The sequence below is a fragment of the Pituophis catenifer genome, unplaced genomic scaffold (genome assembly GCF_029215685.1).
Source record: "Pituophis catenifer annectens isolate HBS135680 unplaced genomic scaffold, rPitCat1.0.hap2 SCAF_6, whole genome shotgun sequence".
Taxonomy (NCBI): Eukaryota; Metazoa; Chordata; class Lepidosauria; order Squamata; family Colubridae; genus Pituophis; species Pituophis catenifer.
Genome location: NW_027256886.1, coordinates 46,771,221 through 46,799,041, shown reverse-complemented (window position 1 = coordinate 46,799,041; position 27,821 = coordinate 46,771,221). Strand labels below are relative to the sequence as shown.

The 27,821-nt window shown below is 39.3% G+C and overlaps 1 protein-coding gene across 1 annotated transcript in view; it reads right to left on the bottom strand.

Moving 5' to 3' along the window:
* Positions 1–27,821, bottom strand: part of LOC139318620 (VPS10 domain-containing receptor SorCS3-like) — a 478,807-nt gene that overhangs the window by 39,785 nt on the left and 411,201 nt on the right. The window contains exons 15-19 of the mRNA XM_070946166.1: positions 22,136–22,253; positions 21,276–21,409; positions 17,555–17,668; positions 15,512–15,683; positions 9,022–9,208 (exon numbers count right to left, since the gene is read on the bottom strand). Coding sequence (XP_070802267.1) covers positions 9,022–9,208; positions 15,512–15,683; positions 17,555–17,668; positions 21,276–21,409; positions 22,136–22,253 — 725 coding nt within the window. The remainder of the gene's footprint in view (positions 1–9,021; positions 9,209–15,511; positions 15,684–17,554; positions 17,669–21,275; positions 21,410–22,135; positions 22,254–27,821) is intronic.

Here is a 27,821-nt window from a genome sequence, read left to right as displayed (position 1 = left end):
AAAATTAAAAACACACAATACAAATATTAAAATACATTAAAACAAAATTAAATTATCTTAGGCTTCTCCAATTTAAAACCCCGTTACCCATAGAATTCACCAATTAAAAATTTTTTTTTTAACCCAGCCCGGCTTGCTGAAATAAAAAAGTCTTCAGGGCCCGGCAGAAGGTCCGGAGGTCCGGGATTAGTCGTATCCCTGGGGGCAGCTCATTCCAGAGGGCGGGTGCCCCCACAGAGAAGGCTCTTCCCCGGGGGGTCGCCAGCCGACATTGCCTGACAGACGGCACCCTGAGGAGACCCTCTCTGTGGGAGCGTGTTGGCCAGTGGGAGGTTATCGGAGGCAGAAGGTGGTCTCGTAAATAACTGGGTCCTAAGCCATGGAGCGCTTTGAAGATGAGAACCAACACCTTGAAGCGCACTCGGAAGACCACTGGAAGCCAATGCAGCTCGCGCAGGAGAGGTGTCACGTGGGAGCGCCATGCCGCCCCCATAAGTACCCGCGCGGCCGCATTCTGCACCAGTTGGAGCCTCCGAGTGCTCCTCAAGGGGAGCCCCATGTAGAGAGCATTACAGTAGTCAAGGCGGGAAGTAACGAGGGCATGAGTGACCGTGCATAGGGAGTCCCGATCCAGAAAGGGGCGCAACTGGCGTATCAGGCGAACCTGATAGAAAGCCCCCCTGGCCACGGCCGTCAAATGCTCTTCTAAGGACAGCCGTGCGTCCAGGAGGACACCCAAGTTACGCGCCCTCTCCGTGGGGGCCAATGTCTCGCCCCCAATAGTCAGCGATGGCACCAGCTGACTATATCGGGACGCCGGCAGCCACAGCCACTCAGTCTTGGAGGGATTGAGTCGGAGCCTGTTCCTCCCCATCCAGACCCGCACCGCCTCCAGGCACCGGGACATCACTTCAAGGGCATCGTTGGGGTGGTCTGGGGTGGAGATGTACAGCTGGGTGTCATCAGCGTACAGATGGCACTGCACCCCAAAACCACGGATGATCTCGCCCAGCGGCTTCACATAAATGTTGAACAGGAGAGGCGAGAGGACCGACCCTTGTGGCACCCCACAAACCAAGTGCCTTGAGGTCGACCTCTGCCCTCCAGCCAACACAGACTGCGACCTGTCGGAGAGATAGGAGGAGAACCACCGTAAAACAGTGCCTCCCACTCCCAACCCCTCCAACCGGCGCAGCATGATACCATGGTCGATGGTATCAAAAGCCGCTGAGAGGTCTAATAGGACCAGAACAGAGGAGCAACCTCTGTCCCGAGCCCTCCAAAGATCATCAACCAACGTGACCAATGCCGTTTCCGTGCTGTACCCGGGCCTGAAGCCGGACTGGAATGGATCTAGATAGACGGTTTCCTCCAGGTACTGCGGGAGCTGTCGCGCAACCACACTCTCAACAACCTTCGCCAGGAAGCGAAGGTTGGAAACTGGACGATAGTTTGCTAAAACAGCTGGGTCCAGAGAGGGCTTCTTGAGGAGGGGCCTCACCACTGCCTCTTTCAAGGCGGGAGGCAAGAACCCCTCACTCAAGGAAGCATTTATAATCCTCTGGAGCCAGCCTCGTGTAACCTCCCGGGTAGCCAGCACCAACCAGGAGGGACACGGGTCCAATAAACATGTAGTTGCGTTCAACCTCCCCAGCATCCTGTCCACGTCCTCGGGAGTCACAGGGTCAAACTCATCCCAGATAACCGTCTCAAGACAGACCTCGGACAACCCGCCTGTACCTACCCAGTCGGAGTCCAAGCCTTCCCGAATTTGAGCGACTTTATCGTGCAGATAATGCGCAAAATCCTGAGCACGACCTTGCAAGGGGTCTTCCCGCGCTCCCAGATGGAGAAGGGAGCGAGTCACCCTAAACAAGGCAGCTGGGCGATTTTCTGCCGACGCGATAAGAGCGGAAAAGTAATTACACTTCGCCGCCTTTATCGCCACTAAGTAGGTCTTGATATAAGACCTCACTAGTGTACGGTCAGATTCGGAGCGACTGGCCCTCCAACTACTCTCTAGGCGTCTTTTCCGGCGTTTCATCCCCCTCAGGTCCTCAGAGAACCAAGGAGCTGGGCAGATTCGGCGCCGGGTCAGAGGCCGCAAAGGCACGACCCGATCTAAAGCACCAGCGGCCGCCCTATCCCAGGCGGCCACCAGGTCCTCAGTCGAGTCGCGTGCCAGAGTCTCAGGAAATGGCCCAAGCTCCATTCGGAACCTATCAGGATCCATCAGGCGCCTGGGGCGGAACCACCTAATTGGTTCCGCCTCCCTGCGGTGGGGCATAGCGGTCAGGAAGTCAAGTCTAAGGAGAGAATGGTCTGACCATGACAAGGGTTCAATAACTATATCCCCTGTATCTAAGCCATTCAACCACTGACCAGAGACGAAAACCAAGTCCAGCGTGTTTCCTCCTATGTGAGTGGGGCCCTGAATTAACTGGGTCAGGTCCATGGCCGTCATGGAAGCCATGAACTCCCGAGCCACCTCAGATGCTTCACCGATGGACGGCAGGTTGAAATCCCCCATGACTAAAAGCCTGGGGGTATCAACCACCACCCCGGCTATAACATTGAGGAGCTCGGGCAGGGTCGCTGCCACGCAGCAAGGAGCCAGGTACGTAACCAGCAGGCCCATCTGCCTCCCATGGCCCCACTTCACAAGGAGAGACTCACAACCGGCTATCTGAGGTACAGTGGCCTCCCTAGGATCAAGACCTTCCTTTACAATAACCGCCACCCCCCCCACCCCTACCCTGGGCCCTTGGCTGATGGAATGCGCGGAAACCCGGTGGGCACATTTCTACGAGGGGGACCCCCCCTCCAGGCCCAACCAGGTCTCAGTTATACCCGCCAGGTCCGCTCCCCCCTCCTGAACCAGCTCACAGATGAGGGGGGCTTTATTAGCCACGGACCTGGCATTGCACAGCATCAGCCTAAGACCCAGGCTCTGAGACTCCGGACAACCCAGGGAACGAGAAGAGCACTGGGGGCCGGAGCATGTCACCGCTTGAAGACAGCGGTTACGTGCCCCCACAACATGATATGGCCCCCTGCTCCCACCATACCTGCCCCTCCCACCTACAGGTTGGGGAATACCTGAATAGGTAATAGTACATAAATACATGTATTTATATTGATGTATGTATATAGGTAAATATTTGTATATATCTATAGCTATATTGTCCATATGGTAACTTTAATCCCAGCAGTGGATCATAATTTTTATGATCTGAATGGGGTTAGTAGACCTTATAGCACTTCTTTCTATAAGTGTCTTTCAAAACTACCAACCATGGTATCCTTCTGGAGCAAATTTGGGCTGGGGATTGGGGGCACTATGTTGGAGTATCAAAAATCATTTATATTGTCATAAAATTCTCTTGTTGGAGAAAATAATTCAGATACTGTGATGGAATGCAGCCCTTGTCTCCTGGGAATCTGGACTAAATTCCATCACAAATATTCTTAAAATAAAAATATATTGGCAGAGAAAAATGCATGACTTGTTGGTAAACAATTTGCTCCAGTGCCCCCAGTGCAATGCAGCAGATGGCTATTTAAGCTTTGATATGAAGAAATTAGTCATTTACTTTGTCACCAATAAGGGGACAAAAAGAGACAGAAAAGGGATAAAAACTGTTGGAAAAGAGTGAAGTTTTAGCTGCAATATAATCTGTCTATCCATCTGGTTTTCCTCCTTTAGTTTTTCCATTAACATTCACATGCTGAAGTGAATTTTTATTTGTCCCTGTTGTACATCAGACATGTTTGGAATAATGGATAGCTTCTTGCAGTTGTTTGGGTGCTCCAGTTATATTAAATGCTCTAATTGTGAGCAGGTGAAACCTTACAATTAGTCATCATAGCTATTGTCCAGGTCAGTCCAAATATAAGGAAGGTTTTGCATTTAGGAGGGATTTTTTGAATTATTCTTTAAAAAAGAAGGGAGGAGAAGGGAGAAGGCACAAAGGAGACAGAGGAGGAGGAGGAGGAGGCAGAAATCAATAGGGACACATGAATATGGAAAAAAGCTATAGTATGAAAATAAGAAATAATTAGTGGAAAAGCAATTATCTCTTGCCAGTGTAATAAATAAATATGCACACAAATATGTATTCATACATTTGCATGCACAAGAATTAGAATAACATGATGGAACTTTGACCACTGAATGTGACAAGCAAACAGAGTGTTTTCAAGAGCACCATAGACATCAGAGAATATTAAAAAGTTGAAGAAAGGGCAGTCATACACAATTTAGGATTGTGAGGGCTACTGTTTCTCTAAAGATAACAGTTGTGCTTCTTTAAAAAAAAGATAAATCTGTCCTGCTTCTTGAAAAAATAATCGCAGAATCACATATGGTAGCAATAGGTTTCACATTCTAAAAAAAGAAAATCACAATAAAAAGTAAAATGAAAATCAGCCCAGAGCATCACGGTTTATAAGTCTCCCTATAAGATATTGCAAAACAAGTTATCCAATAATAGGTATATAATAGGTTGTTTCTTCAGGACAAGACTTTAATACATCAACAGTTGTAGAGGATTAGTTGCTGTCTTGCTGAAGAGTTCAGAGATTAAACAAATGAGATTAGGTCTGGATGGAAACAGGCAACAGAAAGAGGGAGACTCACATTTTATTGTTTGTTGGCTTGCTCTTAACTTCTCTTGATCTTTGTTCTTTCAGAAGTACAATTCTTCCTATTTCTAAGCATGTATGATAAGGATCATGAACCTGAGTAGAAACTGACTGGAAGGATTAAAAAATTGTTTTGCTGAAAATCCCTATAAATATATGAATCATAGATCATGAAAATCCATGATTTTACAGGGATTATGAAATTAATTAGATTGATTAAAGTTCAATTTGTTGATAAACACTGCCTCTATAAGCAGAGAAAATAAACTGCTTATTTAAAAAAAACCTTTTGGAAAACCATCTGGATGATTCAGATGGTGTAGAAAGCAATGGCATGGCACTGACAAGCATGCCCCCATACAGTCATGTAACACCTCTGCTTTATGAGCTACACTGGTTGCCAATTTTCTTCTGAGTTCAATTCAAGGTTTGGGTTGTTTCTATACTGTATGTCCTATATCCCTGAGGGACTTTCTATCTCTCAGAATATCAACGTGACTAATCTGATGTACAACAAAATAACAGAGTTGGAAAGGACATTGGAGTTCTTCTAATCCAATCCCCTGCTCAAGCAGGAAATCCTATAACATTTCAGACAAATGGTTGAACAAGCTCTTCTTTAAAACCTCCAGTGTTGGAGCACCCACAACTTCTGAAGAAAAGTTGTACTACTAATTAATTGTTCTGTAAGGAAATTTCTCCTTAGTTCTAGGTTGGTCTTCCCCTTGATTAGTTTCCGTCCATTGCTTCTTGTCCTGCCTTCAGGTGCATTGGAGAATTGATTGACTCAGGGGTGAAATCTAAATTTTTTTGCTACCAGTTCTACGGGCGTGGCTTAATTAGTAGGCGGGGCTTGGTGGTAAGGTGACTGGGTGGGTGTGGCCAAGTCAATGTCATTTCTTTGCCCTTTTTTAACCTACAAAACACAACACAACACAACTGGCTCACCCACAATGTAAAAGCAGCTGTGCTAGACCCAAAATGGCCCTGCAACAAGCAAGAACCTCACACAGCCACAAAATGCCCAAAAAAACAACTTTCACACTTTACACACACACAACACAACACAACACAACTGGCTCACCCACAATGTAAAAGCAGCTGTGCTAGACCCAAAATGGCCCCTGCAACAAGCAGGAACCTCACACAGCCACAAAAAGCCCCAAAAACCAACTTTCACACTTTACACACCCAAAATTCCATATACAGCTTTGTGAGATTTTGTGTGTTTGTGTAGTTAGAGTGAAACACTACAGAAACACACTAAATCTCAGAAAGCTGCACAAATATTATTTTATTTTAATTTATTTTTATATAAAAGCAGCTAAATTTAAAACTTCCTAAACTTTAAATGGCTAGGTCTAAAAAAAGAACAACTAAAAAAACCCCCAATTAACTATTTTTTTTAAAGCTCCCAAAGGGGAAAAAAACTTTTCCAATAGAAGAGGGGTCTCCAACCTTGGCAACTTTAAGACTTGTGGACTTCAACTCCCAGAATTCCTCAGCCAGCTTTGCTGGGAGTTGAAGTCCACAAGTCTTAAAGTTGCAGATAGAGCTGCTCACCAATGAGCTTGATTGCAGGCAGGGAGATTCAGTTGCTTGCTGATGCAATGGATTGCAGGTATTACAGCAAGCGTGTTGCGACCAGCAGCTAAAGTAAGCAAGCTGGAGGCTGGGGGTGGGGGGGAGAAAAAAAGAAACTTGTTTATTTTAAATGGGTCTGACAATCCAAGCTGAGTTGCCTGATTAGCAGGCAACTCAGCTGGGATCGTCAGAGCTTGGCTCGTCAGAGCCATTTAAAAGGAAAAAAAAGATGATCACGCGGCTCAGCTGGGCATGGGGGCGGGGCAGAGATTTTTGCTACCGGTTCTCCGAACTGCCCACCGCCACCGCTACCTACTCGCCTGAGCCGGTCCAAACCGGGAGCATTTCACTCCTGGATTGACTCCCTCTTCTTTGTGGCAGCCCCTTGGATATTGGAACACTGCTATCATGTCACCCCTAGTCCTGATAGCTGTGTTCCAATAACTAAGGATTTGCCACAAAGAATGTTCTGTCCCCATCCCACACACGCACCCTCACAGACGGCCCGGAGTTAATAAGCCACATGACAAAGTCTTTGAAGATAAGGCTGGCAGCAACCCAGTGGCTAGCTGCCAATTCAGACTTTACTCACACAAAACAAAGATTAGACTGCAAGCATTCCAATGAAGCAGGCAAAGTTTCAGCAATACAAGGATTAGTCCAAATGCAGTCCGACACGGCAGGTAGAAGTCCAGTAATGCAGAGATCATGGATTATTTCTAGTTTTTGCTCATCACAAACTGAACCGGCCACCACACCCACATTTATAACCTGTGGGGTGTGGTCCAGTGATTTAGCTAATCTCTGGCACACCTTCCCCTCTGCTGCGCGTGCTTCTCCCTGCGCCGCTGTCGAGTATCCAGCCAGCACTTATCTCCTTCGTCGCTGTCCACCTGTGGCTGCGGGGACGTGCTTGGCTCTGGGCCTATCTCTTGGCCTTCAGTGTCCTCCGGAGGCATTGCCAGAGAGGAGGATCCTGGAGAGGGAGGCCTTGCCAACTCCTCTCCCTCACTCTCAGAGTCTGCATCTGTCAAAAGCCCAAGCTCAGGCAACGGAGCCACAACAAAGAAGCAGGAGTCAATCTATTTTCCAATCTAGTAGAACTGGTTATCCCAGGTTCCATCAACTGGATCAATGTCATCTATTTGGACCCTGGAAACACACCTTTCTGTTACTTTTATTTCTTTTTTGCTTTGTGTTCTTTTCTTCTCTGAAATGTTTTTAACAATTTACAAAGAACTCAGAATTGCTGGCAGTCATACAGAATATAAATCTAGTATATTATGGTTGGTCACAGTCATCCAGACGTTTAAACTGGATTTGGCAATTTTGTCCATCTTTTGTCCTTCCCAAGAAACTGGTTTAATGATAATTATCTTAAATTGCAAAATTAAATGTAATCAAATTAAAAAAGGATAAAACTGGATCAACTAATAAAGCAGTTTGTGAAATCTATTTATAAATAAAGCTATCTTGCCTCTTTTTAGCCCTTCTCTTCTAAGGTACTTGATTATACATAAAGTACATTTGCGCTATGCTATGCTATGCTATGCTATGCTATGCTACGCTACGCTACGCTACGCTACGCTACGCTACCCTACCCTACCCTACCCTACCCTACCCTATCCTATCCTATCCTATCCTATCTTTGCTATATTCTATCCTTTCATCCATAGAGCAACAAGCTATTGGATATTATTGCAGTATTTTTTATGTATGGTTCACTAACTTCAGGTATTCCAATCATATTACAATACTCACCAGTCCCTAAGAAGGGCAAGCTATTGCATGCCTGAAAGACTCACTGAGTTCAATAAGACTTATTATACAGGCAGTGTTTAATATAGAATAAAAGCCTCCATCAACATTGTTTCCAAGGTTAACAGACCAACATGATTTACTGAAGTACTGCACTTCACATTAACTCTGTATGTTTACAAATCTAAAAAGAACATTATGACATATTCAGGGCACCAAATTCCACAATTATGCCAAACTAACACCCACTTCTGTATTTATCAAACTAAAAGAATTCTAATCAATGTACAAATCTATTATAAAAAGTACAAAATGTCACAATGTGCACCTAAAAAGTACATGCAGTACATAAAGTTGCAAGATGACACAATCCAATAGCTGAATTTCCATCCAGATATTTTTCATGTGACAAAATTTTGGTCATTGTTTTTGTAATAAAGAAAGAATTCTCCAATTGAAATATGAATGTTTTCCATCTCAGGTAAATATGGTAATTACTCATGTTTTCTTCTAAAAGTACAAAAGAATAGCAATTTTGATAACACACCATCAAATTTATGTTTCTCTTGAATATGACAAAGATGTCTAAAACTGAGATCCAATTAAGTAATTATAACAAAAATATTCTTAAGCTATTCTTAGGATAAATAGTAATTTAAATTTATAAAATAATTCTAATATTTTCAATTTTTCATTAAATATGGTATATATTTGCAACTTTCTCCTTTACACTGTATATGTTATTTGAATTCAAGCAAAATGTGGAACTAATTGGAAAAACAGTATGAAAATCTATCATGCTCCTGCAATTGTCTTATTGGGAATAGAATCTATTAACATTTGTACCGTAGGTCCAAGTAGCACCCTATTAATAGGAAATATTTGAATTTTTCAATGTTTAAAAATATAGAGGTGAATGAGCTAAGATGGTAAAGTAATCGGATTATAGAAATTGGATTTAAGAGGCAAGTCTTCTAGAGCTATGAGCTCTGCATTCAATCAAACCAGGACACCTTTCAGAGTCCATCTACTTACAAACCACATGGAGGAAAAGTGCTGCCAAATCAGAACCCAAGTTATTTTCTGCATAAGCTGTCACATGGAAGATTCCAGTGCTCTTATAAACATGCCGGATTCCATCTTCTATAGGACTGAAATTAGCATAGGATACAGCAGTACCATCCCCAAAATCCAATTGGATATTTGTCCTCTGGAGGTCACCCTGCAAAAAGGAATACTGTTGTTTATTAATGTGGCTAATAAAAGTCCATTTATACTACAGAGGAGAGAGTAGGGATTGCACCATATAGTTTGGGTTTACTTCTGCTGACTGTTGTCTGCCTACAATTTGGCAGTTCAAATCTCACCAGGCTCAAGGTTGACTCAGCCTTCCATCCTTCCGAGATCGGTAAAATGAGCACCCAGATTACTGAGGGCAATATGTTGACTCTGTAAATTGCTTAGAGAGAGCTGTAAAGCACTGTGAAGTGGTATATAAGTCTAAATGTTATTGCTATGCTAATGGCTAGGTATGCATGAATAAATTTCTCAGATAGTACAGTGTATTGTATAATTCCAATTATAGGTAAATTGTGAATCTTTAAAAATAGTATTTCTTAGGCACTAATTCATAATGTTATAATAGTAGTAATACTACTACTAGTAGTAATACTAATAACACTTTGTCTATGGAGATTTTCAGTCATCCAGGTCATAGTTGTTCCAAAGGTGCTTTTTCAAGAGGCAACTAGATTTTCTGATTTTTCTTTGAATATGTTCCACTTCTCATCCAAGAAGCATCCAAATCCACATTTTGGGCAGAGAGGACTGCTGGTTTGAAAGATGCCAAGGGTTAAAGAGGCCATCTATGTCAAAATTGAACAGCCATTTCTTAACAGAGGGAGAGGGATATGGCATCATCCATCTCTAGTCTACAACACAAACTACACAGTCCTTTCAACAGTTCCAAGAAGGCTCCACATCTATTTGCACTACTCAGGTGACCCTGACAATGCAGATAAAGCTGGCCTCAATGACTCACTAAAAGAATGTAAATGACCAGCTGTCTGCAAGGAGTATAACTCTTCCATTCCCCACCCCATCTTCAGTCTGAGTTGAAGAAGATTTTTGGATGAGAAACGAAATGTCTTCAAAGAAAAAACAGAAAGTCCAGTTGCCTCTTGAAAAAGCATCTTTGGGACTAATAGCACTAATAACAATACAACTAGCAAGAGAGAAGGAAATTCCAGTTGAGCTGTTGGATTACAACTGTTAAAATAAATTTTCTTTTCTTTCCAGGAGATCCTTCTATGAGAAATTTATACTAAGTTATATACCAGTTATACTAAGTAATATAATACATTCTGCAAACTCCAGACCCTCCCCGAATGAAATCTGTACTATATCCATGCTTCATTTTCTCATCAATTTCTAGAATAGAAGTGCAAAGATAAACATACTATTCCCTTTCTATAGCAGAATACACAAGTTCTGGAAATTAATAGAAAGATTTGCTTCATAAATTTTTCAACTACCCTGCTACCCTGATATTTGACACTATGAGTTCTTCATCCCTAAAATAATTCATGTTTTTTTCCCCAAATATGTGAGTTACCAAAACAACAACAAAAACTCCAGTCAGAAATATGGATGTAGGCAATAATGAGAAAATAGTGGCTTGGCTGTTAGCCAATCAAAAGGAAAAATATGAGGATAGAGATGACCAGCAGGGCTTGAAGGCAAAGACTAGTTGCAACATCCCAGTTTCATAATTTCACATCTCAAGGTGCATTATATAAAACAAGATTGAGAGAAAGAACTGCTAGTTCAAATTTCTTTTTCTTTAATCAAGTTTAGGCAATTATGTTGACTACCATATTTGAATTTCAAAAAATCAACATGACTTCAATATAAAGTTAAGTTTTGCCATATCTCTGCTGGCATCAGATAATCATCTTGGTTTTTCTATCAAAGTGTAATCTCTGGCAAGCAGAAGAAAGGCCTTTGATTTGTCAGTAATATAGAGACTGGTTTTAAATGATTGAATTTATTAGGTGTAAATATATAACAGGGATGAAAAAATAAGAGAAAGTAACAAGGCAATTTATTCTCTAATGGAAGAGATGTGTTGGAGCAAATGTTCTAATGGTATCAGGACTGATCAGCCTAGTGTTCTGGCTTTCTTTAATAAGGACAATCCTCTACTTACAGCTGCTATTTGAAGCCCAGCCTGAGCCTGATTTTAGGATAAAAAACTAGGAGAAAGCTGGGACTTTGAAATTATCCAACAATAGCAAGTTGAACAGATGCACAAGCCTGTTACTCTTCCCCTTTATGGAGAAGTATATTATACTATACTATATATGTGGCTTGTTGGTCTTTTGAGAAAAGCAGTGATGCATAAGTGACCATTTAGTGTCTGTATAATAAATCTATTGTCATTTGGTAAATGCAGTAAGCTAATATGCATAATATGCAGAGAAGCAAAGGTGCTTCTCTGTTAAAGGCATTTAGACCTTACATAACTTAGCCTTATTTACTTCATGACTTTTACCCTTGCGTTTATTAGGTAGTGGTTAGGCCTGTTAAAAAGTGAATTGTGCTTTTAAACTTTTTTCCAAGTCCCTAAATTGTCTACATCTTCAGAAGAAGAAATGAAGCTATCAAGAAGACAGAAGTATTATATGCTGGACAGTTGAGAAGACTGGAGTTCAAGATTGGAACTGCTGTAACTTAGATTATGTGTTTTCACACTAGAGGCTAACTGCCAGCCAAAAGAAGAAATGCCAAGAACAGCCTAAGCATCTTTCCCTCTTATTTAATCTAGGAACACTGAATATGGGGGTCCTCCAAAGGTTGCTGAAATACAAATTCAACAACCCAAAGCCCACAAAGGTAGTGATAAGATTTACTGTCACAGCTTGAAGAATTATCAGAGTTCTGGAAAAGCATAAGTCTAAGGTACCTTTTCATTGCTACATAATAACAGGCAAAGGTGATTTCCTCATAGCCATAACAGAAACTAACCACTACTTTTTCAGCCCAGCATGAATGATGGTGTTTTCTTCGATGAAATACAGTCTTTAAAATACAGAAAACTCTGACCAAAAGAACCTGAGAAAGATCAAAGGGTCCTAAAGGAGTTTCCCACTATTCTTTGATTATCTTTTTAAACCAGAAGTTTTAAATAAATCTCCTAGAAATTAAATGAAACGCCTCTCTTCAATCAGTAAGTCAAGAATTATATTCTTGACAATAGTTTATTTTTTTAAGTAATAGTCAGGGAGATTATTGTGAATGATTATTAATTTAAACTGGAGAATGTTCTAGTCACCATACCATTTTTCTGTGGCATTTTTGTGTTTAAACACAAAAGAATTGTGTCCTCATATCTAGTGACAGTATTTATTTCATCTTTTTACTAGCTTTTTCCGCATTGCAGTGATCTCCTAATCCCTTTTCTTTAACTATGTTTCCAGTATATAAAATAGTAAAACGTGTATCATTCACCACACATGCTATGTCAGCTGTCCCAGGTTTATGAATATAAATTGCAATGGAAATGAAGTGGAGACATTTCAAATGGATAACTATCACAATTCTCTGGATATATTCAACAGACCCCTATTTTAGATGGTGTAGGTCATATAAAATATCAATTGGGAATGTGATAATGTATGCCAAAAAGTCTAGAAACTGAATGTAGTTGAAACCAGATAGCTAGTATGTGACAAAGCTGTGTTACTTACAAGGCACAATGGAAAATCAAAAGGGTAGCAGCCCTGTGTAATAAATAAGCACCTTAAAAGCGTAAACCCAATGATGTAGACATTCAATATAGGAGCCAAGCCTTTAATAATTCACAAGCATTTCCCCCATGTACCTGCAAAGCTTTAATAAGCAATTCATAAAATATAAAAATAATGATTTACCCATATGAATATAAATGCTGTTATTTCTATATATTAAAGAGAAATGGCTACTTATTATAAAAACTACTTTACAGTAATTTTCCATTTAGACATTTATGAGATTAGTCAATATATACTCATTTTCAGAGCTAGGCTTCAAGAGTTACAAACTTACAAACGTGGTATAATTTTGTAGGTGTTTTATTTACCGACACAATGCTGAAAGGGATTGGAGCTTATTATGTGTGTCTGAATAGTTGATTTGTTTCTCCCCACTTCCGTGCTAATATTCAACCTATATCCATAACTTACACACACACTCCAACAAAGACATAATTACATTAGCTAATGTGCCACAACTTTTGACTCATGCTTGTTTCTGGGGCTTAATAAAACAAGGTGGCATATCAATTTGTCTGGAGTTTTCAGAATTATTTATGACAGGATGCTTCCTACATAAACCTGAGGTCAATCAACATGAATGTAATAACAATAATAATAAAACCAAAACCTGGTGCCTCAACAAATATTCTTCAACAGACCACAGCTTACACCCAATCATTCAACAACCATTCAAACTTATGGATACACTGAACAAAGGGAATTATGACCGGTGCTCAGAGTTCCAATTGTAGAAGCTTCCCTATGATCACATGATCACCATCAAAGTGCTTAGCATCAGGCTCATATTACATCCTAGCCTCCTGCAGTCACATGACCATGACTTCCATGATGTTCTCTGCCGACTTCCCACAGTCAACGGGGAAGCCAGCTGGAATTTGAATGTCATGGCTACTTGAGGTACTTAACACCCATGCTTAACAACAGCAACAGGGAATATCAGAATACGTCAGTAAGTGGAGGAGTCATGTGACATCACATTTTATTACTGTGCTGCTTAGTAATGGCAATTTTGATTCCAATTGCTGTCATAATTTAAGGACTACCCATACAACCAACAATACAGTCCCCAGATTCTATTCCCTATTTTGGAGGAAAACCCAGTTCTTCATGGCTTTCTGAAAGACTAAAGGTGTGGAGCCTTACAGAGTTCCAGGAACAAAGATGATCCAGAGGCTGAGGTTGCTTTTAAAAAAGGCACACTTCCTAGGTCCTGCTAGATGATAACATTTGAGAGAAGGAACCTGGAACATGTCTCCTTATCTGACTTGATGGAACAGGCAAATACCCAGGCACTCTGGCAAATAATAGCAGGTTTGTTCCTGGAGCAAATAGCAATGAATGTCCAGGAGATAGGAGTAAGAGATGTGTCAATCCAGACTTCCCGCAAGCCAAATTCCTAATTCAAATTGCCATTTTCTTAGCCTTACAAACCATACAGAACCATACTCTTTACTGAGTAGTTTGTTTCTAAAATTAAAGCAGACAGTTGACAATAAATCAACCTCAATCTTCTAATAGCTGAATTCACTTTTACAAGAAATAAACACAAACAAAACCCTTTTTAAAATAAAACAAGCAAATGAACAAGCAGCAGAGTGCAATAATCCATGCAGCACACAGGGAAGCAGGCACTGATTTGATAGGAGACACCGAATTTGAGAAAATAAGGCCATTTCCTCCGTGGTGACGTAACTCTACACATCAGCTATCATTAAGACAAAATAAATTCTATCATCATGGTTGTAAATTCAGCATAAAATGACTGTAGAAGATGCTCCAAGTCAGTGATGGCAAACCTTTTTGGCACCGAGTGACCAAACTGGAACATGTGTGCGTGCATGTACAGGTGCACACCAGAGCACTGAAAACCTGAAGACCAGGTGGCCGGCATGCACATGCACACCGGCCAGTTGGTCTTTGGATTTCCAGTGCTCCAGCATGCATGAAGACCAGCTGGCCGGCACGCATGCACACAGAGAGGGCTCTGCATGTCATCTCTGGCATGCATGCCATAGGTTCACCATCACGGCTCTAACTTATGGGGGAAAACCAATCTTAAAGCCATTCATGATATGCCTATTCCAGCAAAGAACACTAAAAGCAATTGAAGCCATATTCCTGTCTCCTTTACTCTGCAGTTTCCTCAGACACAATCTATGCCTCAGCTTTCTATCCATCCTTGTTCATCTGTTTTGTTTGCCTCACCTGTTTGCCTCACCTTTTTTGTGTTTTGTTCATTATGTGTGAAAGTCTTTAATAAACAGCTACTGGCTTTCTAATTTGTATATGGCATCTGCTCTTTTCTGAATTCCTACATAGAAATATTCATACAAAGTTTTGCACCATAGATGAATATAGAGAAGAAACATTGCATTAATAGAATAGCTGCTGCTGATATTCTCTTAATTTAAATTAGAAGTTATATTTTGAACTTTCAAATCAGCAGTTCTATTGCAAAAGGCATTAAGCAACTTCTGGGTTTATTTTGCTGCTTTCTTTTCTATATACAGTACATTTACCCACCCACCTGAGTTGTGTTGCCAATAAACATCTACACATTGATAAGAGGGACATCCATTAAAAGTTGTATTCTTATAGTTTGGTTTCATCTTTGTGGCGATGAAAAATGTTTTCAAAAATGGAAGAGCCCTTGCACTAGAACAATTATTTTATAATGGATATGCCATTATTAATATTCGGCATTAGCTTACCTCTTCCATAAGAATTATGAAGGTAGTGTTGTAGCCTTGTTCTGTAACCAACTTGCCAGTGGATGTGAGAATATGTAACCCACGGGGAGCTTTGCCTGGACACTGTTCAGGCTTGGCTGCATATTTTTCTTGCAAACCATCTGTGCAGTTATTAGAAACAATCCTCCGATACCTGTGGAATTTTATAATTTCATATTTTAAAATTTCACAAATCTCAAGTTTCATAGTTTATGTATTCAGTTGAAGAATGGAAAGAAAACCTTTATTATTTGCAAACGTCCATATCAAACATCTGAAAAATAATTTGAAGATGCTATTCAAGTAGCAAAATTCATTAAGCTGCAGTTCATTGCATATTTACCTATTTTCATGTCCCTTATTCCCTTGTTATGATGTCATCTCACCACATTTTTAGTGAAGTGTTACTTTTACATTGCTGTAGTTCTAGAAAAGTTATACTGTTTCTCTTACACCAGTGTGTCTCCATTTGAACTAAATCAGTGACATCATGTTGGCCATATGACTGTGGAAATGTCTTCAGATAGCCCTGGCTCAATGGCTTTGAAATGAAGGTGAGCATCACCATCCCCTATAGCCAGCAATAACTAGCAGAGTAAAATCCACAGGATTTCCCTTAACCTTTTTAAAAACTCCATTTGAACTAAATCTGGGACAAACATCATCTATTTTATTTTGCATCTCCATGAGGTTGCCCTCATCTTGATCCTAATCATGGTAAAACAGATGTAACTTATTCTTAGGTTAACTGGTATTAAAAGAGTATTTTCCCTTTTAGCTGACAGCATCCAATGTTATGCTTCACCAGTCATAATGCTAGAAGCAAAATCAAATGATGAGTGGAATCATAAAGGCATTTATTGGCTATTTGAGACTGATGCGGGTAAATGCCTGCAGTCTGGTTCCTGATTTTCCTTCTATACCATCTTTCTGCTTATGTCTTCCTAAAAAGCTGAACACAGAAGCTCTGTATGGATGGCTTTGGATTTCTATAAAGCAGACAAATTAGAGAGATGGGGGGGCTTTCATAACATGGGGATTCCTTTTGTGTTCCACTGACAGCCCTGTTCTAACTATGTGCTCCAACTCATATCTACTCACTATATGAATAATGGATGTCAACATTTTACATCCTCTGTGGAATGGTGAAAGCCATCAGTAGCCAGCAAATTTAATAAGTGTTCTATCAGTATTGGGCAATAACGCTGGTCTGCTCATTTGCAGTAAAGCATTCAGTAAAGCAGTAAGTGTTTAAGATTTATGGCCCATTGGAAATTTAGCACAAAGCTGAAATAGCATAACAGTGGAGCCACAGTATGAATATGCTCCTCTATGCCCTCTGAATAGAATACAGACAAAGTTGGCATATGTCCTTTTTATAAAGAAAGGAATGATTTTGAAACAATTCTTAAATAAAAGAATTCTACCTCACATATTTATGTTATGTATCTTAAAATAAACAGATATAAAAAAAAATAGTTTCTAAACAGATCTTTCTTATTTTTGCTTGTATTACCCTGTTGTGTGGTGCCGTTAACTTCCATCTGGAATGTATTTAATTTAGCTTCACTTTCTCTAGCATCATTTATGTCAAAATCGTGCAATTTCCATCTCCTGAAGTTGCATGTAGTCCCCAGGAAATTAAGATGCCAGTACCAGTAGCTCTATAAAAGGCTTCTTGAATTGTAATTTTAATGTGACAGAAGGGATGAATATTAATTACATGGGATAAATCATGTTAATAATTTAATTTAATTTAATTAAAATTAAATTGAAATATAACCTAAAGTAAAACAAATTTAGTCTGTGTCTTGGTCTTGGTCTTTATCTTGCCCTAGTCTTTCTTTTGACCTGCATTCTCCAATATCATACTTAAAGGCAAAATGCAGCCCACAACTAGAATCTGAATGAATCTATTTAATTCTCATCCTTTTTTATTATTTGCAAGATTTCTGCAAAAGATAGACTAAATACCAGCTGTAAGATCTGGAAAAGAGGCATATATCAAAGGAAGTTTCTACTTACCCAGTGCTGTTCAAGTAGCTCTGGCCAAGACTACATTCTTTCATCTGAGAGGATGGGTTGAACCAGAATGCTGGGATGCACTGATTATTACTGTGTCTTTCATAACCATAGTCACTAATAAAATAATTTTAAAAATACATATACATTTATCTCATCTTCCTACCACAGATAAAAGAGAAATACATAAAGATTGTTGTTCTCACAAGAACTTTGTGAAGTGGGATTAAGAAAAGACTTGCCAAACGCTATGGCATGAGTTTATTAGTTCAGCAGGGATTTGCATCAAGACTTCTGTGTCCATATCTAATGTGAGAGGAAACACATAATATGTCTAAGACAGATGTACAGAAATAGTGCACAGGTAAGAAAGGAAGGAATAGGGAATATGCTTCTATCCTATTTACATTTGTCTATGGATTTTGTTCCATCCTACCAAAAATTCTACTTCTGTTAAGGGAGATAGTTAGAACAGGCAAATATTTTTAGAAGAAACCAAGTTCTAACCATTAACTGCTGTCTAGTATTTCTAACTAGAATCATTCAAAAATACTGATAACATTTAAACTAAAATCTGATGCTTCAAGAATTGCAGCCATAGTAGTATCAAATGACATTCCCTAAAAATAAAAAAAATAAAAAAATAAAAAGACATACTATTTACAATATTTTCTTCAAGATGGAGTAGTCAGTTAACTACACATGGTATATTGTACACTTTTTCATGACATGTTGAAGACTAAGCAGATCTTCAACACAATTCATGAAGGATTGAGTGAATAAACAATGCACAGGTGCTTTCCAAAGCAATGTGAGACCTTATATATAGCAGCAAACCAACAGCTGGATGCTGTTCCCCTAGCTCTTTTGCAGCTTGTTCCTGCACCTGCAGATCCTGGGACATCTTCCCAGGTATTGCAGATACCTAGAACCTTAATCCAGCTTTTGCAAGTAATGGAGGAGGCTATAAGATGGCTATGGGTGCAAAGCTCTTTGTCACACTGAATCCAAACTGCCTCACACAAGCCTGATAACATCTTGGTATGTTTACTATTAACAGGAAGAAGCCATCATTACAGCAGGGTAGGGAATAGGATTTTTTTTCTATTTTTATCCCAGATTGGATGTTTTTACTCATTCACAGAATTCATAGGAATTCTGGATCTCTCTCTCCACCCCACCCACCACCACCACCACCAAACTGGATTCATTGGGTTGTTTTTGTGGAGAGAAACAATTGAGAGAACCCAAGTAACAATACTGAATTCTCAGAGAAAAAGTTCTCTGAGAAAAGACACTATAAATGCAGTAATAGATACGCTAAATGGCTATAACAGCATCATACACTGCCCCAAATAATGTCTTATCCTTTCAAAGGAATTTTGAAAGGAATTTTTCTTATATCACATTTAATGAGAAATGATAGCAGAAATATAATTCTTTTCAGCAAAGCACTAATACTAAGTAAATTTGTTCTCTCCCTCTCTCTCTCTCTCTCTCTCTCTCTCTCTCTGCATGTGCACTCATGTGCATGCATGTGTTTGTGTGTGTGTGTGACAGAGAAAGAGAGAGAATGAGAGAGGAGAGAGAGAAAAAGAGAGAGAAGTAATTGGGTCTATGAACTTAGTTGCTATTTTTTGAGTTGTCATATTCAGAAAATCTGCTGTATCTATGTAAAAGGTCTGTCTGAAATTTATATGAACTATATATTTTTAAATAACCTAAAGAAGTGGTGTTTTTAAATCCACTCTCTAGTTATTTTTGGATTGATTTTGTAATTTTTTTCTGTTTGTGCTTTTTGCCATTTACTGGTGGATGGTAATGGTGATTATTATGTTGTAATTTTACAACAGTGAACTCTTGAGACCTAAATAAATGAATACATTTCTATCTAAAAATATTCAGTGAAATAGTCATTGGACCTATTCTGTAAATGGGTAATCCACAACTACTTCATGAAGTAGAACAATATTGATGCATTATCAATAATTATGCAAAGTATTTGGAGAAGGATTAAATCAGATCAGTTTTTCATAACAGTCCTTCCACTGATGGCAAGAAACTAACAAAGGATCATGGATTATCTCACACAGGTATTGAACCATGATAGACATTGCAGTTAAAATAATTGTTAAATTTCTGGGCTGTTTTTAATGCTTTGGTTTTTTGACGTTCAATTTAATCATTCTCAGTAGGGCACCCTTGCACATTTTAAGTATGCCTTGTAGTAACTTAGTAATTAAAATTGTTCATGAGGGGGTCACATGTTGCCTCAAAGAAGGGAAGAGCTGCATTAATATTAAATAATATTAACGACAACATAACTGAAGGCCCTGAAGGCTGCAGACTTGTTCATTAACTTCTGGTAAATGTATATTAAAAACTCACATACTGCCCACCTTCGCACTTGAAAGCCCTGGGGTTTGTATGTTAAAAATTACTGAGTCCAGCTGCTGCTTCAACTTATTGGAAAAAGCTTCCCTGACAAGGGTAAATAAAGTACTAAAGGGAAAATGAAAACTTCATGCAAGAAGTGTAGAAAGATTTCATGATTCATTTTTCTGTGAAGCTTGAAAATAAAATCTGGATTATTTTCTGATGTTATGTAATTGTATGATCATTTAGAAGTTATTTTCTTCTCCAACTCACTCCTCAAGAGAAAAGTGGATATTGAGAAGATACTACTTTGTAGACTTTGGAGAGGCAGAAGGGAGTAATTAAGATTTCTTTTCGAGTATAAAATGTAACTTATTTTGCCAATTAATGGTAGAATGTATTCAGACTGGGGAAAAGTCTGTGAAAGCATTTCTATGAAAAAGGAAACAAGTAGTAATGGACAACCTCCTGATACAATACACCAAAGAAAACAATTCACTGACTTATTTTGCAAAGTCCAATCTGAGGGAGAATAAATCACAGTTGAAAACTCAATTGGAACAGGGTTATCTACATTCTTTGCGGCATAGTATTTTTGTGCTAAGAAGAGCAGTTTGATGCCAAGCATGTAAAATAAAAGGATTATAATAAAAGTTTATAATATAGAAGCTGGCTAAGGTGACTCATGTCTTAATTACAGTCTAGTCAGACTACTGTAATGTGCTTTATTTGGTGCTGCCCTTAAAGAATATTTGGAAAGTACAATTGATCCAAAATGCAGTAGTTCATATCCTTTGGGGCTTCCAGCACTGAAAGCACAATTTTTGCAGACCCTGTATTGGATGTGAATTGGTTTCTGGATCTAATTTTTAAGGTACTGGTGTTGACCTATAAATTGTTTATGGCTTGGTACCTGGGTACTTCCAGGATCATCTACTCCATCAATAATTGGCCTAACTAATTTGATCTCTCATGGAGAAACTGCTGTAAATCCTACTCTTTGATGAGGGTCTGAGGTAAGATGGTGGGCTTCTCTGTGGCAGAGTGAACATTGCAAAATAGCCCCATTGTGAGATCAGACTGGTTCTGTCTTTCTTGCTTGTTTAGATGCTTTTAAAAATTGAATTGTTTCAGAAAGTTTTCTTCTGATATGAATATTACAATGTTTAGTTTTATTTAACTTATTTACATTTATTGCTATAAATTTTAAATAAGTTGGTAATTGTGTTATTCCTACCGTGGATATTTTATTTTATTTTTAATTTAGTTTGACTTCATTTTATTTAAACTGCTGAGACTCTCTTTGGATTGTGGTGGCACACAAATATGTTTAATTGATAAATCTTACCATTCAAAGTCCCACTCAGCACAGATGCATGGTTCTGAAACCACTGTTCTTGAGTAATCTCTAGATAATGCACACCATGCCCCTGATTTACGTTTCTTATAGATCTTCCTTTCTCCCATGACACAAGGTTCGCCCTTCAATGCAAAAGAAAACTGAGTTGGAATAACATGTACTCTTGTGTATGGGTTCATTATACAAGGTGCACAGATGCTTAATTTTCCATACTAGAGCTTCTTACTATAAAGAAGCTATCATTATTATAGAAACAAGAACCAAGTACAATTATGTGAGAATTGAAAGTATAATGAAATACAAGGATAATAGGAAAGCACTCTATTTATTTTCTGATGAAATTTTTCCTATTGCCAGTCCTTCAAAGTAGCCCACAATGAGAAATAGCAATATTGTTTTGAATTTCTTTATCACAGTTCCATTTTTCTAAGAAATATTTATGGCAAGTCTCCCCTTAATGTCTCATTCTTTCCTTTCCCAAGATCAGTTCTACATTTGTCTACAATTTGGCTATAAGTTGAATGCAGAAACCAACCCCCTCCCCCATTATTATCCTTCTTCCCTGTAGTTCCATTTAATTTATGTGGCTACTTCTGAAATTCTGTCACTCATAACTTTGCTTTTCTGACCATATCAGTCCACTCAGATAACTAAAGCAATTATTTGTCTGACATTTTGTGAGTGGCCATAGTTATTTTTATAGTATCATATTCAGATTTGCATTGTTTCTCATCTTTCAATCTAACTAAATCCTGTAATTTACATTCATTAATTTATAATAACATTTGCAGCTAGGAATAGGAGTTCATCTGGGAGACAGAAACATACAGTAATTCATGTATTCCTACCTGGTTGTGTAAATGCCATGACTGGAAATCATCCTTGGTACATCTTCTGCTAAAGATAGATTTATAATCCACTTTTACTAGTTGCCATTCAGAACGGAGATTGAGATGGCCAAAGATTCTGAATGTTGGTGAAAGATTAAAGAGAAGTATAAGAGAGAGAGAGAGAGAGAGAGAGAGAGAGAGAGAGAGAGAGAGAGAGAGAGAGAGAGAGAGAAGAAGAAGAAGAAGAAGAAGAAGAAGAAGAAGAAGAAGAAGAAGAAGAAGAAGAAGAAGAAGAAGAAGATATACATAGATTAACCCCAACTAACAATTTTCCATACACAAAACATGTATTTGAAAATAGTTTTGTAACTTCAAATGAAAGAAAGAAAGAAAGAAAGAAAGAAAGAAAGAAAGAAAGAAAGAAAGAAAGAAAGAAAGAAAGGAGAGAGGGGGGGGGAGAGACAGAAAGAAAGACAGAAAGAGAGAGAGAGAGAGAGAGAGAGGGAGGGAGGGAGGGAGGGAGGGAGGGAGGGAGGGAGGGAGAGAGAGAGAGAGAGAGGAAGAGAAAGAGAAAGACAGAAAAAAAAGGTCCTAATTTTTGGTATCTCCAAATTTAGAAGAATAACTGAATTAGATTTCTGGAAATTTCATTCATTATGGCCTATACTTATGATGCTGAGAAAAATATAGTCTAGATTGTAAAAGAAAGACTAGATTTGTTTAAATCTTGACATAAAATATGTCAAATATTTTATTCTCTTCACAAAAATATTATGTTCTCAGGCAACTTAAATCCATGAGTTTATTTTGATTTTAATGAAGATGAGGAAATTAGAGCTGTTTGAGAGTCTTATTAGAAATATATATATATATATATATATATTGCTAATAAGACTTTTAGAAATGATAAAATATCTCAATTCCAGGTAATCCTCTGTCTCTAACTATATATGCTTTATTATATTTGGAAACAGAAAACTATTGGATTAAATTTTGCTTTATATCCCTAATTGTGATGGCTAGATAATAAGTGTAATTTCCTGATAGATAACCAGGAACTCTTCATTAGGATATTAAATAAACATTAAACATTAATAGAGAGATAAATTTTGCTGGATGAATTACAAATGTTCTTTCAGCAGTATGATATTATAAGATTAGAAGCAAAGGGCACTTGTGAAATGTTTATTATTATTAGTTAGATGATATAGTTAGAAAAATCTTGGGAGAAATTCTTTCACTTTGGAATTTGGATTATGTGAGAATAATTCAAAGAACATCATGAATAAAAATAAGTACTGGATAGTAATAGGAATGCACATCTCAAGAGTATCTCTATTCACTTTCCTCTCCATCTAATAATTACATAAATGCAGATAACTGGAGCTGCATTAAAATGTCTGTGTGATGCTTTTCAAAAGAATAACTGCCCTGGTATGTGTGAAAGGGGAAAATGGATGTGTTCCCATTTCTCTTACTCTGCCTAGTATGTAGAACATTTTGTTTACAGACAGTGTTGTCATCACATAGCCAAATCTCATTAGCTTCTTGGCAAAGTGACTTCATAATCTTAATGAAATAATCTTTGTTGGAACAACATGCCCTTCAACAAATGAGAACAACTGAGGGATGTATCTGCAATGAAAGTCACAGAACAATGGATAAGGCAGGTATGAAAAACATGCAAAAATATTAAGTTGCTTTCAGATCCCTGAAATAGCAAATTTATGGTGAATATGAGCACCGCTACTTTTTAAAGCAACAAAACAAGGGATAAAACTCTCTAAGGTACAAAATATAAGTTTACACTTTTCTACATTTATCCAAAATTATTATTTTTATAAATATCTCAAGATAGAAAATATACCAAATATATCCTTACTCCTCCTAGTTTCTACAGAACAACAAGCCTGTGAAGCAGATTGTTGGCGAGCACGACTGGCCCAAATTCACCCCACTGGCTATCATGCCTAAAGAAACAATATAACTCATAATCTCCTGGTTTCTATTCTGGTGCTTTAACCACAACCTTATACATAAAATCCTATATAGCAGCATGATTTGTTGTTCAACCATGGTTCTGCCACCCTAACCCTTCACATGAAGTTGGCATCTTTAGTCCCAACCATTAACAAGTGTCATATGATGGATTCCCAGAAGTGTGCCTTCTCTGATTTAGGACTGATCCTCTGAAATAGCTTTCCTTGGTGATTTGAACAATTTCTATTTTGTTCTCCTTTCATGTGAGCCTTGAAGATCTGACTTTACTCCTAGGCCTTGGGCTTGGATGAGTGCAGGGTTCCTTTGGATCGTTATATGTGCATAAAGTCACTTGTGGATTCTAGGGTTTGTAACTATTGTTTTCTCATATTCTTTTTCTATTATTGTTCACCTCACATAGTTATTTGGAATTGGCAAGCCATACAAATATAATAAATAAAGTCAGAAAAAAAATTACTTACTGGCTACATCAATAGATATAAGCTTACTTTCCAAATAACTTCCCTGTTACACTGGCTTTTATTCATAGTTTACTTTAATAAACATTCAAATCTTTACAATTATAGCTTCAAAACCTATAATATTTTTTAAATTATTATTTCAATTGATTCACAGCCAAAATTTTCAAATATATTCTAAAATTTGGTATTGAATAAGAGAGGTAAATTATTTAATAAATGTTATATAATACACCTAAAATCACAACTCACTGATGTGTTATTAAAAACATAGCTTTAATAGCCATAGTAATTTGTTTTCATGATTAATGTCCATGGAATAAGACTGGTTCAGACTAAGATTTTTAATCATTAGTTAGCAAACTTAAAACCATAGGTTGGTGGTCACCATCTGATCTAAAGCTGATATTAAATAATTTGATGAAGGAAAATCTTTGAAATAATAGATTCATAACCCATTGCTAAAATCTTTTGATTATTAAAGAATTCCAGTTATTCGGGCAAACAGTCTGTTATTTATTAGATTATTTTTAATTCTGGCTTTATTATTTTTATAAATAACTAAAGTTCGCAAACATTTATAATATTCCGTTCTCCACAACAACTTTGAAAAGTGAGGTGGGCTATGAGACACTAACTGCTCCAAAGACACCCAGTCAGCTTTCATGTTCATTGGAAGTCCAATCTTTTGGCTTTCCTGGGTCACATTGAGTGAAGAGGAATTATCTTGGGCCACATATAATATTTACAATATAGTTAAATAATATAAATAATATTTATTTATTTATTTATTTATTTATTTATTTATTTATTTATTTATTTATTTATTTATTTATTTATTTGTCGCATTTTTATGCCTCCCAACTCCCTGGGGACTCTGGGTGGCTTACAACAAAAAATAATGCGAACAATAGGCCATAAAAGTTGTTTTAAAAAAACATTAAAAACCCATACACTCCATTCATGGCTGGTTCTTGCAAGATTGCAGCAGCGAGCTCAATGGCCCCAGGCCTGCCAGAAAAGCCAGGTCTTCATCGCTTTCCAGAAGGCCAATAGAGTGGGGGTGGTCTGGACCTCAGGAGGTAATTGGTTCCAGAAAGCCAGGGCAGCCACAGAGAAGGCCCTTCCCTGCGGGCCCATCAGCCGACATTGATTAGCTGATGGGACCTGGAGGAGACCAACTCTGTGGGATTTTACCAGTTGTTGGAAGCTATGCGGTAGAAGGCAGTCTCGAAGATAGCCTGGCCCTAAACCATGTAGAGCTTTAAAGGTAATAACCAACACCTTGAATTGTGTCCGGAGACTGATAGGGAGCCAGTGCAGGTTGTGGAGAATTGGTGTAATATAGGTGTATCTAGGTGCACCCACAATAGCTCATGCGGCTGCATTCTGGACCAACTGTAGTCTCCAAACACTTTTCAAGGGTAGCCCCATGTAGAGCGTGTTGCAATAATCAACTGTGAGGTGACAAGGGCATGAGTGACTATGAGGAGAGCCTCCTGATCTAAGTAGGGTCGCGGTTGGTGCACCAGGCAAACCTGTGCAAAAGTCCCCCTAGCCACAGCTGTCAGATGTTGCTCTAATCTTAGCTGTGAGTCTAGAAGGACACCCAGACTGTGAGCCCATTCTGAGGGGGATAATTTATCCCCACCCCAGGACCAGAGATGGACAATCGACATAGTCTTTAGGAGGCAATACCCACAGTCATTTGGTCTTGTCTGGGTTAAGTCTGAGCTTGTTGACTCCCATCTAGACCCACACAGCCTCTAGGCACCAGCACATCACATCCACTGCATCACTGAACTGATGCGGGGTGGAGATATACAACTGGGTGTCATCAGCATATTGCTGATATCCCATCCGGTATCATCGGATGATTTCACCCAGTGGTTTCATGTAGATGTTAAATAAGAGGGGAGAGAGGACCAAGCCCTGACGCACTCTGCAAACGAGAGGCCTAGGGGTCGACCTCTGTCCTCCTACCAACACCGACTGTGACCGACCAGAGAGATAGGAGGAGAACCACCATAACACAGTGCCTCCTACTCCCAACTCCCTTAGTCGTCCCAGAAGGATACCATAGTCAATGGTATTGAAAGCTGCTGAGAGGTCAAGTAGCACCAAGATAGAGGAATGACCCCCATCTCGGGCTTGCCAAAGATCATCCATCAGTGTGGCCAAGGCAGTTTCCATGCTGTAGCCATGCCTGAAGCCAGACTGAAAAGGGTCTAGATAATTGGTTTCATCCAATGACCGCAGGAGCTGAAGTGCCACCACTTTCTCTACAACTTTTCCCACGAAGGGTAGGTTGGAGACTGGCCGAAAGTTCTTAATTCTGCTGGATCCAGGGAAGGCTTCTTGAGGATGGGCCTTACAACCGCCTTCTTTAATGGTTGCGGGAAGGACCCCTCCCTCAAGGATGTGTTAACTAAAGCCTGGAGCTAGCCTCATGTCACTTCCCTGCTGGCCAAAACCAGCCAGGAGGGGCACAGGTCCAACAAACAAGCGGAGGAACTCATCGCACCTACAGCCTTGTCCACTTCCTCAGGAGTCACTGGCTCAAACTCATCCCACACAATAGGACTAAGACCCTCCCCCGTCATCTTTGTCGGTATTGCCCAATCAGAGTCCAGGTCCATCTGAATCTGAGCGACTTTATCCAACAGAAACTGCACAAACTCCTCAGCTCTACCCTGCAAGGGCTCCTCCGCTCCCCCTACATTAAGGAGCGAGTGAGTCACCCTAAATAGGGTAGCTGGACGAGAATCTGCAGATGCAATAAGTGCGGGAAAAATGCAAGCATTTTGCCGCCCATATCGCCACTAAATAAGTCCTAATAAAGGCTCTCAAGAGTGTTTGGTCAGATTCAGATTTACTGGTCCTCCAGCATTGCTCTAGATGTCTTTTCTAGCGCTTCATCTCCCAGAGCTCCTCGGTAAATCAGGGAGCTTTCCTAGATCCACTGCCATTGAGAGGTCGCAAAGAGGTTGCAAAGGCACAATCCAGTCCAATGCCCCAGAGGCTGCCCTATTCCAGGCAGCCACTAGGGTCTCAGCTGGACTGTGGACAAGGTTAACTAATTAGGTTTAACTAATGTTAAAGGTTTATGATCTTTTGACTGCATTACTAGCTATCCAGGGCCACATGTGGCCCACAGGCCATGGGTTGGACATATCTAGCATGAGGGTATGAAACCAATGTTCTATTTAGTACTGGCATTGGTATAAAAACTTGGGTTTCAGTGA